General features: G+C 33.1%; 1 protein-coding gene across 1 annotated transcript in view; it reads right to left on the bottom strand.

Annotated features, from left to right (window-relative positions):
• The window catches only part of LOC131846831 (mucin-2), a 155,188-nt gene extending 141,884 nt beyond the window's left edge, over positions 1-13,304 (bottom strand). The window contains exon 1 of the mRNA XM_059196250.1: positions 13,008-13,304. Within this exon, the coding sequence (XP_059052233.1) occupies positions 13,008-13,061 (54 nt within the window). The 5' untranslated portion in view covers positions 13,062-13,304. The remainder of the gene's footprint in view (positions 1-13,007) is intronic.
• Positions 13,305-13,566: the final 262 nt, after the last annotated feature.

The raw sequence follows: 13,566 nt of genomic DNA, 5'->3' as shown, positions 1-13,566 counted from the left end.
TTGTCGTATTATAGAGTACTGCCTAAGACCGTTTATAGCCCGAATTTTTTTACAAAAGAGTACCTTGTAATCCGACAAATTATAGATCCAATGATGATTCTTTATATTATATACATACAGTGGACCCCCGGTTATCCGACAAACGTTTTGCAGGGCAGTGTCGGACCATCGTATTTGTCGGATTATAGAGTGCTGCTTAAGGGTCCCCTGCTTATAGTCCGGAATTTTTTACAAAAGAGTATCTTGTAATCCAACAAATTACAGATCCAGTGATAAGATTCTATGTTATATATGTATGTATGTATATGCACTCTGAAGTATATTGTCAAATTAATATTCAATAACAAATAATAGACAATGTCGTATTACAAGGGGGGCCGGATTAAAGCGGGTCCACTGTATATAATATAGATATTATTGTATGTATGTATGTTTAAGACTAGCTGTTCCCGCGACTTCGTTCGCGTGGAATTTAAATTTAATTTTCTAAAATAAAAGTAGCCTAAGTTACTTCTTATTACGTCAGCTACCTGCCAAAAAAGGTCCCGTCAAAATCGGTCCAGCCATTTCAGAGATTAGCCGGAATAAACAGTCAGCCAAAAATAGTAAAAAAATATATTTTGGTGTATGTATCGTATTTATATTCATATGTATGTAGTAAAAAACGTTTATTTCAATATTACAAAGAGACACTCCAATTTTAATTATATGTATAGATGTATATTTTGACTCGCTCACGAGTATGACGGATGCACAGACTTTTCACAAAATCTACATCAGTAATTAAGTAAATAAATAACGGTATATAATCAACACAGCGCCATCTAGTCCCACGGTAAGCAGAGCTTGTGTTATGGGTACTAGACAAATATATACTTAGTTATTTTTTTAATTGTAAATACATATACAAAACACCAGGATCGATACAAACAATCATATTCATGTATATAAACGTTTGCATCGTGCGAGGAATCGAAACCGCGACCATCGGAATTAAAACGGTGTGCTAAACAGCCAAGCCACAAAGTCAAAATTAAAAATATTGCACAACACATACAGAATCCGGCTCAGGTAAATATAATCGAGTACAAAATAAAACCCAATAAATTGACGTCGTGAGTTATTTCGTGAGTGGTATGCGCGGCCGTTCCACTTCGATCACAAACATCCGTGGGATAGAATTTTCTGAATGATCAACTAACATTATATGACTGTGGAATGTCATTAAGATCCTGCTTATTTGATCACCACTCGATGAGAAACTATGTACCTACTATGACGTAACAACGTAACGGGGTTGACTTTGTAAGTCATCTACATCTAGCTGACTTTGTAATGTGTTTAGATTGAAGCCAATGAAATTGCAGGGTAAAAAGGCATAACATTTTTATCCTCTGTCCTGTAAAAGTCATCTACATCTGTCTGGCTTTGTAATATGTGTTTAGATTGAAGGAAGTGAAATTGCAGGGTAAAAAGGCATAACATTTTTATCCTCTGACCTGTAAAAGTCATCTACATCTATCTGGCTTTGTAATATGTGTTTAGATTGAAGCCAGTGAAATTCCAGGGTAAAAAGGTATAACACCTCTGGAATGGCAACGCACAAAGTATACCGCGGGAATCACATGATGACGTCATGTCTGTGGTGCAATTCATTCAAGCGAGTCAGCACAGTCAACATGTTTGCCATTGACTTTAGTTAAAAAAGTATTTTAAAAATAAATTCCAAAATGTGTAAGGTTAATTAGATATATGTATTTAAATTAATTCTATCTTAAATTGGAATTGTATTCGAATAGGGCCGAAATAATATAAATATATACATATATATGTATACATATGTTCTTTAATGTCATTTATATAAGGAAATAAAAATAAAGAACCAGCTGTACAGTACAATATTCTTTTAAGTACTACTTCACTGTAATGTTTCATCAGTTTTAATACATTCATCTAGACATATTAACCACGTAAGTCTTCAATTCATATATAACCAGTCGAGCTTCGCTGTAATCAACTTAACAACTCTCTAGGTCAAAGGCTCTATAAAAGCCTGGGAAACACTAAAGTTTATTATTAGTTCGATTTATAAATGAAAGTACAATTATAATATAAACCAATTACCTCGTCGACGCATAGTTTATTGGTCGAAATATCACGTTAACTGGTCGAAATATCACATTAGCTGGTCGAAATATCACATTACCTAAACGAAATCACGAGGAATGTAATATAATCTACAAAAGAAATTATGAGATGCATATATAAAACAAATAAAAGGTTTGTAATATGGAAATTTCCACAGGATAAATCGGACTCGGTCCAAGTGGTCAAGAACCTACAAGATATTTTGTTTAAGTAAAATAAACCCAAGTATTTTAGGTATGAATCAATGATTTTGAATAAATAGCTGGCACAGCTATTTATTCACTGCAAGGCTGTTTCACCCGCAAGAAATTTATAATATAGATTATAATAGAATACATCAGTAAAATATATAGATGTTATACTGATGTATTAGCTATATTACTGTAAAGTTTCATCAAAATCCATTCTTGCAAGAAAGAGTAACAAACTAAAAGAAGGAAAGAGTAAATAATGTTAGTAAGATATTTAACATTTAGGTACATTCGAAATTTTATTATTACTACTTAGATAATTTAAATTTTAAAATAAATTAAATTGGTTAATCATAAAGTTTTGATTAATGTAAGAAAACTATAGAAATTAATTTTGTTGTATTGAAAAGTAAATGTAGAAATATGTAATACACATATAAAAAAATACAAATTCAAATTATGAAAAGTATCATTCCGTTACGAGGGTCATCTTAGTTTACTCTTCTTTTATGTATATCTGATTTCAAATACATATTCTTTCTCCGAATAATATAACAATAATGTTCCACGACAATTCGTGCAGCGTATAACTAGATGCATGGATACTGATACAAATACATAGATACATTTTTTTTTGTAATCACATACACAATGTACACCTGGAAAATAACCAGACCGATGGTCACACAAACCGGCCATCATGGGTATGATAGCCAGGAATAAATAAATGTATGTACGGAGTGTGAGAAATCGAACCCGCGACGATCGGAAGCAAAGAGGTGTGCTAAACCGCTAGAACACCAAGCCCATCAAAATAACCAACTGTTCTTGTTTTAAACAAATCTTTTATAATATTGAAAATATTGGAAAACGTGCCGTTCGAGCGATCTACTGTATGAAGAGTCGTGAATCATTAAGAGAGAAATTCAAAGAGGCAAATATTCTCACCGTTGCTTCTCAATTTATATATTCGAATATCCTATATGTTCATAAAAATCTTGACTTATTTCCAAAAAACAGCAATATTCATAATATTAATACTAGATTTAAAACCAAAGTTGCTATCTCCAAGTATCGTTTAGAAAAAGTTTATAGGTCTTTTATGGGAATAGGTATAAAAATTTACAATAAGATACCAAAGGATATGTTGGAATTACCCTTAAATAAATTCAAAACATCTGTTAAATCATATTTACTCAGCAGAGCCTATTACTCACTAAACGATTACTTGAATGACGAGTGTGCATGGCAATAGTTGTTCATGCATTGAATTTTCATTTAACGTTAGACATAGACACCTATATAAATATACATTGTAAATAAACTGGCTTTAAAAAAAAAGTAATTCAATTGAGTTTCTTGCCAGTTCTTCTCAATTGGATCTATATACTGAACTGGACAGTAGGGAAAAAAAAAATTAGTATGTAAAAATTTGACGTTTATAAGCGGCTAAAATGTCCTACATGAATAAATGATTTTTGAATTTGGAGTCAGTAGAAAAGTAAAGTAATATAATGATTATCATAATTCAATGATCATTGTTAAGACCTCTACGACTTAAGAAATGATACGAGAACGTATTGGAGCGCGTTGAACTCTTTTGTAGGGAATGCGAATCTCTTGCATACGCTTGCTTCGTTTTGTATGAATCACCGTATAACAATTAACTATACAAAATATATTGTACCTACTTTACCTTCTAATACATGTATATACTAATAAATATACGTTTTAATGACTAGGTTCTTATTGACTTTATGTATCTTATAAATTTATGTATATTAATTTTATATGAAGAGAGACTACGGTCCTAGTTGTCAATAACATTTTTTTTAAAATGACTATTAAAGGAAACTGACAATAAATCAACAATAAAAAAACAGCTTTTAATATATATAATGTAATAATAGTCTAACAATGTGTGTCTGTTTAATAACAGACAGTCACAAAAGGAATAGGTCCATAACAAAATGTACTGAACTCGACTATCTATATATAGTTGTAATATATTTTGTATATATAAAGAAACAGCTGTCATGTACCTATTTTAATTATTCTTTATACGATCAGTAGATTTGGTCTGATATTTCCGCATTGCTTCCATAGTAATTTAGACATGAATGGATTCAGTTTTTTATGGATGATATGTTATTTTAATAGTAAATTAAAAAAATATTAGAATACATATATCAAATAAGTAACCACTACTGAATTCTTTATAATCAAGTCTGCTCAAATAACATAAAAGCAACTACATATTATCAATATTAGTCATTGTTAGCGATTATGTACATGGCTCGGGTGTATTTTTAAAAACAACTATCAGACAAAGGAAACTGGATACACAATTCTATATTTCAGTATGACTTTACACTGAAATTTTTACACTTTTATTTTCCTAAAATCAAGAGAATTGTCAAATAATAGAAATATTACAAAAAAAACATTAGTTATTGTCAGCGAATATGTTTATGGCTCAACGGTGTATTTTTAAACACAAACGTCAGGCAAAGGAAACTGTATACACAATGCTATGTTGCATTATGACTTCACTTAAATTTTTACACTTATTTTTTTGCTAAATTCGTATAAATGTTTCATTTACTGATCAAAAATATAATTAATTTATTATTACGAGTATATTGTATATATTATAGACGTTAATAATGTCTACAATAATTAATTACCTGATATTTTACATAAACCCTTATATTTTCTAAAATGTTACGCTGTAAGTAAAATAAAGAATACTTAAAGTCGAGCACACTTATATATTATTTCTTTATGAATAAAAATATAAATTTTTTTAGCTAAAGGCATTTACATTACGTTTCGCATTACATCACACTACAACTACTCGCTTATGGTTTGAACAGCCTACTTTTTTTTCATGAATATTCAACATGGCCATTAGAGAACTTTCACGAAAAACTACGCCTAAATCATTTACTTTGTAGACGTTAAGAATATGCAGCTAAATATTGTTAAGTATGCAAGAATTAGGTCATATTTGTCTATCTTCACGCTATATTTCTTACGAACTAGTTGAAGAAACGACTACTAATTATTTATTTATTAATTTTACAATCCAATGTTACTTTTTCCCTATGAAAGTCTGCTCCCTAAATAGGAAAAATCATGTACTTTAGGATAAGCAGTACTCATTCTCTACAACATTACAGTGACACAGAAAATATAGTATATATTGTTGACCCGTACTAATTAATTTTACACTAAACTTAGACATATTTCATTTTTCATTATGTACATAAAGATAAATAAATACTAACATATGGGCACAATGAGTTCTTCAGTTTCATTACAACACTTGTTTATCAGCCATTTAAAAATTGCATTTTACACGCATTCCTTTACTTAGACGTTATAGACATGATATCAAAACTAAGCAAGCTTTAAAGTTTCCCAATACGCTTACTTAATAAATTTACACATAATTATAATATATAGAAAATTAAAAAAAGAAATATTTTAAAAAACTACGTATTACATAAGTAATCCACTGTCATTCACGTACTTTATTCATATACATAACAGTATCCCGCGACTCCACCTGTGTTTTTTTTTTTTTATATCATAATTTGAGCGCGTTTGACCGCAATCTCACCTGATGTTAAGTGATGATGTGGTCTAAGCTGTTACACGCAAGCTCAAATAATACCTATTCACTCTTGACTTAAAAGACCCAATATTGTAAGAGGCAGGAAAAATAGACGCTGGTTGAGAGTTCCACTCCTTAGCTGCTCGCATAAGGAAAGATGATGCAAAACGGTTAGTTCGAGCAGCTGGGATGTCAATAGTGTAGGGGTGGAGCCGCTCTCTACGTCTTGTTGTACGTTGATGGAATGGTGCTGGAGGAATGAGGTTGTGCAGTTCTTGAGCACATTCGCCAAAATGGAGCCTATAGAACACCGATAGACCGATGTGTTCATTTAAATGTTACTATTTAAATGATCTATGCGATTGCGTACAAGAAGAGCCAGAATTCTTGTCTTGAGTAACAAATCCTTTCTGCCTTGATGTAATAATAACTCATTCAACTTTGCGATAAAGTAAAGCTGTAGTTCTGTTCTTTACTATATACTACGAGGTCAGATTCCTTAATGTGAACTTTATGTTAGAATAAATAAATATTGTAATTGCGAATAAGAAAAGCCGAAATTCTCGTCTAGAGTAACAAATCCTTTCAGGTTCTTTATAATAATGACAAATTCAAGTATGTAATAATGTGATGTCGTAGTTCTGTTCTTTGCTATTTACTACGAGGTCATATTCCTTATTGTAAATTTTATATTAGACTAAATAAATATTATAATTGCGGATAGGAAGAGCCGGAATTCTCGTCTAGAGTACCAAATACTTTCAGCCTTGTTATTATAATAACCAATTGAAGTTGTAGTTCTGTTCCTTACTATTTACAATGAGGTCAGTGTCCATATTGTGAACTTGCAGTTAGAATAAATAAATATTGTAATTGCGGATAAGAAAAGCCGAAATTCTCGTCTAGAGTAACAAATCCTTTCAGGTTCTTTATAATAATGACAAATTCAAGTTTGCAATAATGTGATGTTGTAGTTCTGTTCGTTACTATTTACTACGAGGTCAGATTCCTTATTGTGAATTTTATATTAGACTAAATAAATATTATAATTGCGGATAGGAAGAGCCGGAATTCTCGTCTAGAGTACCAAATACTTTCAGCCTTGTTATTATAATAACCAATTGAAGTTGTAGTTCTGTTCTTTACTTATTTACTACGAGGTCAGATTCCTTAATGTGAACTTGATGTTAGAATAAATAAATATTGTAATTGCGGATAAGAAGAGTTGAAATTCTCGTCTAGAGTACCAAATACTTTCAGCCTTGTTATTATAATAACCAATTCAAGTTGTAGTTCTGTTCGTTACTATTTACAATGAGGTCAGTTTCCTTATTGTGAACTTTATGTTAGAGTAAATGATCATTGCGTACAAGAAGAGCCGGAATTCTCGTCGGCAGGGAATGTGCGCGGGCGCAGACTTGCCAAGGCCACGCGGCGAGCTCAGCTACGAATTACAATCAGAGGAGTACCTAACTGATATTTTGCAGTGCAGACTGTATGTTTATAGTTTGCTTAAGTTTATGCACCGATAACTGTTAATATTTACTAGTCTTCATCCAATAGTCGCAATTCAATAATATTTCTTTTATGTGTTTGAACATTATTAGTTCTATAAGGTCAAAGACTTGCTTCATTGATAAGAGCATAGAAACAAACCTCGATTCGCTGATTTGACAATTAACAATATTGACAATATTTGATATTGACATTTTGTTATCAGTCGTATAATTTAATAGTACTGTTTAATTAGTTAGTAGTTACTGTTAGTAGATTTAATGTATTTTTATGCATATTAAAAAAAACATCTTACCATTCTGCAGTCCTTCGCTATATCACTACATAGTATTAAACAAAGTCGCTGTCGCTGTCTGTCCGTCTCTATGTACGCTTAAATCTTTAAAACTACGCAACGGATTTTGAAGCGGTTTTTTAATAGATTGAGTGATTCTAGAGGAAGTTTTTTATATACATATAATACATTTTTTATATACATTAATTTGTTACTTTTTGGACTATATTCTCTTTGTATATTAATTTGTAAGGAATATATTGTGATTATTATTGTATTAACTCTAATTTAAACTGGCGCGGGTGGATATAGGCTTGCATATATATATATATATATATATTTTTTTATAATATAAGCGCGTATATATTTGTATATATTATTATTTTATATTTTATTATAATATAACACACGGTTTTTCCTAATATGCTAGATGATAGTTTCCATTCTATCTCTTCTACGTCTTCTTCAAATAATAGTTTTCATAGTATTCCAATTCCCTTACATGAAACATTACATGCTGAGTTCTCTGATGTACCTAAAAATTTTAACATAGTTCATATCAATGCTCAAAGTATTCCGGCTCATTTCTCGGATATGTTGGCAACATTTGACGTTAGTAACATTCATGTTATTCTTGTTTCCGAGTCTTGGCTGAAACCCTGTTTGCCTTCCATGAGCTATTCTCTACCAGGTTTTGTGCTATTGCGTAATGACCGTATAGGTAAGGGTGGTGGTGGTGTTGCAATCTACCTTCGTTCCCAAATCCCTTACAAAGTAGTATTCTCTTCCCATAGTTCGAATCCTTCCCTCGAAGCCGAGCACTTATTTGCTGAAGTTACTCTCTCCCATACGAAAATCCTTATTGGGGTTTTTTATAGTCCCTCTTCCTCTATCAACTATTTCTCTTCATTAGAAAACCTGCTTGAAGATTTGATCCCTTCTTACGAACATACTATTATTATGGGTGACTTCAATACCTGTATGCTGAATAACGACCATCGCAGCAATTCACTTAGAACTGTAGCTAATGCTTGCGACATGTACATTTTGCCACTACAAGCTACTCATTTCTTTCCCCATTCCAGTCCTTCTCTCCTTGACCTAATTTTGGTATCACGTCCTGATTTTGTTGAGAAACACGGCCAATGCTCTGCAGATGCCTTCTCTTATCACGACCTTATCTTCCTCTCCTATAAAATCCGTCCTCCTAAGCGCAAGCACAAAGTTCTTTTGCAACGTAATTTTGGTGCCATCGACCATGAATCCTTGCGTAGAGATGCTTTGGTTTCTAATTGGGCGTCTATCGATGAAGCGACTTCAGTCAATGAGCAAGTTACATTATTCAACTCAATTATTACTGAATTGTATGACCATCATGCTCCTATACGACCAGTTCGAGTCAAACACTTACCTGCGCCATGGCTGACAGATGAAATAAAAACTTTGCAAGCCAAAAAAAATAGAGCAAAGGCAAAATTTAAATCAAATCCCGATGTATTCCGTGATGAGTATATTAGAGCTAGGAATCACTGCAATAAGGTGTGTAGAGAGGCACAACGTCGCCACATTCACAAATGTATAGAAAATTGTAATTCCTCCAAAGTCTGGAAATTCTTGAAGTCTCTTGGGGTTGGTAAAAATAATTACACTAATTCCTTTGATTTAGATACCAATAACCTTAATAGGCATTTCTCTACTTCAGTTGCAATTGATAGCAATACTAAAAAGAACACTCTAAACTATCTTTCTACCATACCAACCCCAGATTATTCCTCATTTTCTTTCAGTTTAGTTACGAATTGTGATGTTGAGAAGAGCTTACTTTCAATCTCTTCCGATGCCGTTGGTACGGATAATATTAGTCGTGCTATGATCTTTCCCATTCTCGATATTGTCCTTCCTATTATCACCAAAATTTTCAATGTTTCCTTATCCTTAGGTGTGTTTCCTTCCGTCTGGAAAGATGCTCATATTATTCCACTTCCCAAAAAGTCTAACCCGAGCTCCTTTTCAGATTATCGTCCAATATCCATTCTCCCTTTCCTCTCTAAAGCTATGGAGCGTCTTGTCCAAATTCAATTAAGTACCTTCCTTTCTAAAAATGGTCTCGTAAACTCTCTTCAATCCGGTTTCCGTCCTGGTCATAGTACGACTACTGCCCTTGTAAAAATTACAGACGATATTCGTTACGGCATGGAGAACTCCCAGCTTACTGTCCTTACATTACTAGATCTAAGTAATGCTTTCAACACAGTTGACTTCGATATTCTGCTGGGACTGATGCGTTCTCTCAACATATCTCCAATCGTAACTAAATGGTTTCAAACATACCTGTATGGGCGCCGGCAACGCATTCGAATAGACAATCATTTGTCCCAGTGGTGCCATACCTCAGCCGGCGTCCCTCAGGGTGGCGTCTTATCTCCATTACTTTTCTCGCTATTTATTAACTCCATTACTCTCGAACTTCATTCCTCATACCACCTTTACGCAGATGATCTCCAACTATATACACAAGCTCCATTACATAACATCACCTCTGCCATCACTAAAATCAACGATGATTTAGCAACCATTTCAAACTGGTGCAAATCGTACGGATTAATCGTGAATCCTTTAAAAACGCAAGCTATTATAATTGGCAGCCCCTTTTATATCGCCAGAATAAATAGGAACCTTCTTCCGCGCATTGTCTTCAATGGTGAACTCATAGCCTACAGTGACAGTGTGAAAAACCTAGGAATTTACTTTGATCAGACACTATCATGGTCGACTCAAATTATGGAACTTAGTAAAAAGGTTTTTAGTGTCGCTGGTTCATTAAAACGGTTACGTAATTTCTTGCCTTTCGACACCAAGGTTACGCTTGCAAACACCCTATTACTTCCTATTCTGGATTATGCAGATACTTGCTATCTAAACCTCACCGAAGCCCAGTTGAACAAACTTGAGCGTCTTCAAAACGTCTGCATTAGATTCATATTTGGTTTACGTAAATACGACCGCATTTCACAATTCCGTACTCAGCTCAAGTGGCTCCCAGTTCGTTCTCGCCGAGATTGGCATACTCTCTCTTTACTCTATTCTATCCTTTTTAACCCTATTACTCCATTATACCTTAAAGAATCTTTCACATTTCTCGGTGAGGTGCAGAATAGTGGTCTGCGAAGTGCAGATAACCTCCTGTTAAAAACTCCCACCCATACCTCTAGTTACTATTCCAAATCCTTCTCTGTACAGGCTGTGCGCCTTTGGAACTCGCTACCGCCCTCCATACGTAATGCTCAATCCTCAGCCATCTTTAAGAACTTAGTTAAATCTCACTTTCTCTCCCCGTAAATACTCTTATGTTCACTTCTTTTCCACTTCTATTGCTTCTTACATTTAGTATAGTGTGTTATTTGTGTAATATTTATATGTATGTATAATTTTTATGTGTATGTATGTATTTATTAATTTTAATTTATTTAAGTAAGTTTATATATATATATTATATTTTGTTACCTTATTTCCACTCCACGTGTCGCCTACTTTATTTTTATTTATACTCTCTTTCATAAGGTTGTCTGGAAGAGATTGCGTTAGCGATAAGACCGCCTTCTGTACCTTCTTCTTTCTTTAATGTATTGTTATATATTATTTTCTTTTTATGTATCTACTTTTAATATTGGTGCAATAAAGAATTATAAATAAAATAAATAAATAAAAATAAAATACATGTACACCCGTGCAAAGCCGGTGCGAGTAGCTAGTAGACTATAAGTGTGCGAAAGTTCTTACAACTCCGTTAGCACAATTTTCGTAAAAAGGGGTACAAAATTTTACTACATGTTTTAATATACTGATAAACCTGGGCATTTAGTCCCAAAATATTTTCATCAAGCGAGAAATCGAACCTGCGACCATCGGAATTAAGGCGATGTGCTAAACCTCTAGATTCCCGATGCCGTATTATATAAAATTGGATTCATGTAAATTATTGATTGTGATTGTAAAATATTAAGGAAATAAATAAGGCTTTAATAATAATGATGTGACTAATAATTATAACTCGTGAGCAACATGACCGGTGTTGACGAGTTTTCTGAAATCGATAGTGAATCGATCGTTAACTGTGTCACTCCATTTCAAGTTTTCATTACGCAACCGAAACTTATCGGTGTGTAATTAGTATTAAATTATTCTAATGAGGTCCGAATTATTTTAATGACGCGTAATTTTCGTATTACGTAAAAAAAATCGAGTCACAATAAATTTGTGGTGCGATTGAGTCCAGATTGCTCGAATGACGCCATTTTGATACAGTCATAAACCTATATGTATACGATCAAACCATAGACACAATATATTTGTTCTATTAATTCCCCATCCATGAGACCAATCACAGGACTGCTCACAGATGGGGGTTTGGGCCCATCTGTGGAGCATCCAATATTTTTTTTATTGAGTTTAGATAATCATTGGATGCTCCACAGCTGGGACTACAATTTCCGAGTCCAATAATTGGCTCCTTCGCAAATGAGAAATTGAACTGGTATTAATTAATAATCTAGTACATCCACATAGAGGTAACTTAACAAAAACTAAGAACACCTACTATACTAACTAAACAACGACTTTCTTTTTAACCTGCATAATAATTAAATAACAAAATACGCAGACTAATAAAATCATATGTGCTTGTACACACAAATGTAAGTATTAGGAGGGAATCAAACCCACGACCACGACCGATGCTGTATAAATTGAAACCCATTATACGTAAGGCCTTCTGTAAAATATCAACATTCCTTGCAATTTCTATATACCATGAACTTATTTGGTTAATGTTTAAACCACACAAAAATATTTGAATGCAAATCTTGCGCATAATCAGAGAAATCCGCAAAACTAATCGAGTGAAAACCTCCAACGGAATACAATTATGTACTGATTAAATTATAAATCAGTCGGTTACTTAACTGCCCTCATGGTGCCGCCAATAGATATGTAGGTTCAAACTTTCCAAGACACGAAATAAAATAGTTACGTATCTTAAAGATGCGGAATTATCATAATAATTATAACTAATTAGTATTATTTGCAACTAAATGTGGCCTTTTCTTTAATTACAAAAATATTTAATTAACTCTAAAGTATACCTCTTTTATTTATACATATTTATGTTTTCAGTAATTAAAACTCATTATTTATTTCTTTGCGTCTAAATATAACTGTAGAAAAAAATAAATGCATACACCACAGATTAAATCTAACTTACCATTTTCAAAAAATTCAAAATCGTGTCAGATAATCTCCACCGAAAATTCCCCATGCCTTGGAAATGTCAATACATGAAAGTTACAAAGAATCCTTGGAACGTCTTGTATTAGTTGTACACAACTGTTTATATTCACATTATTCACTGCACCATCGGCAAACTCTATACAATTCACTTTATGTAAATAAATTTATTCAGGCACTGGCCGCCAACACACGCATAAAAAAATAAAATCAAAAGTTTTGCCGCGTTCGAAGTTTAAAAATGTTTCGGCGGGAAACGTCGACTCGCGCGAACACCGCGCCACAGACTGTAAGATGGCGGTCTTTTTTTGACGGTTCACACGAGTCAATTCACTTTCTACGACCTTACGCTGTATGCGACTTGTAATTATGCATAAAGATTTACGTAACCCATCGATGTAACCTATGTTAGTATTGATTTCCGCGATTATTTTTATTTTAGGAATTTTCTATTTCAGGGAAATTAATCAGGAATAAGTAGACCCTAAAAATTAGTTACTGAGGTTGAAAGAAGATTGCAAGTTGTTTACAAATCC

This window comes from Achroia grisella, unplaced genomic scaffold, assembly GCF_030625045.1.
Source record: "Achroia grisella isolate CSIRO2021 unplaced genomic scaffold, CSIRO_AGI_Agris_v1 utg512, whole genome shotgun sequence".
Taxonomy (NCBI): Eukaryota; Metazoa; Arthropoda; class Insecta; order Lepidoptera; family Pyralidae; genus Achroia; species Achroia grisella.
The sequence above is the reverse complement of the archived record's forward strand: the minus strand, read 5'-3'. Positions and strand labels throughout refer to the sequence as shown.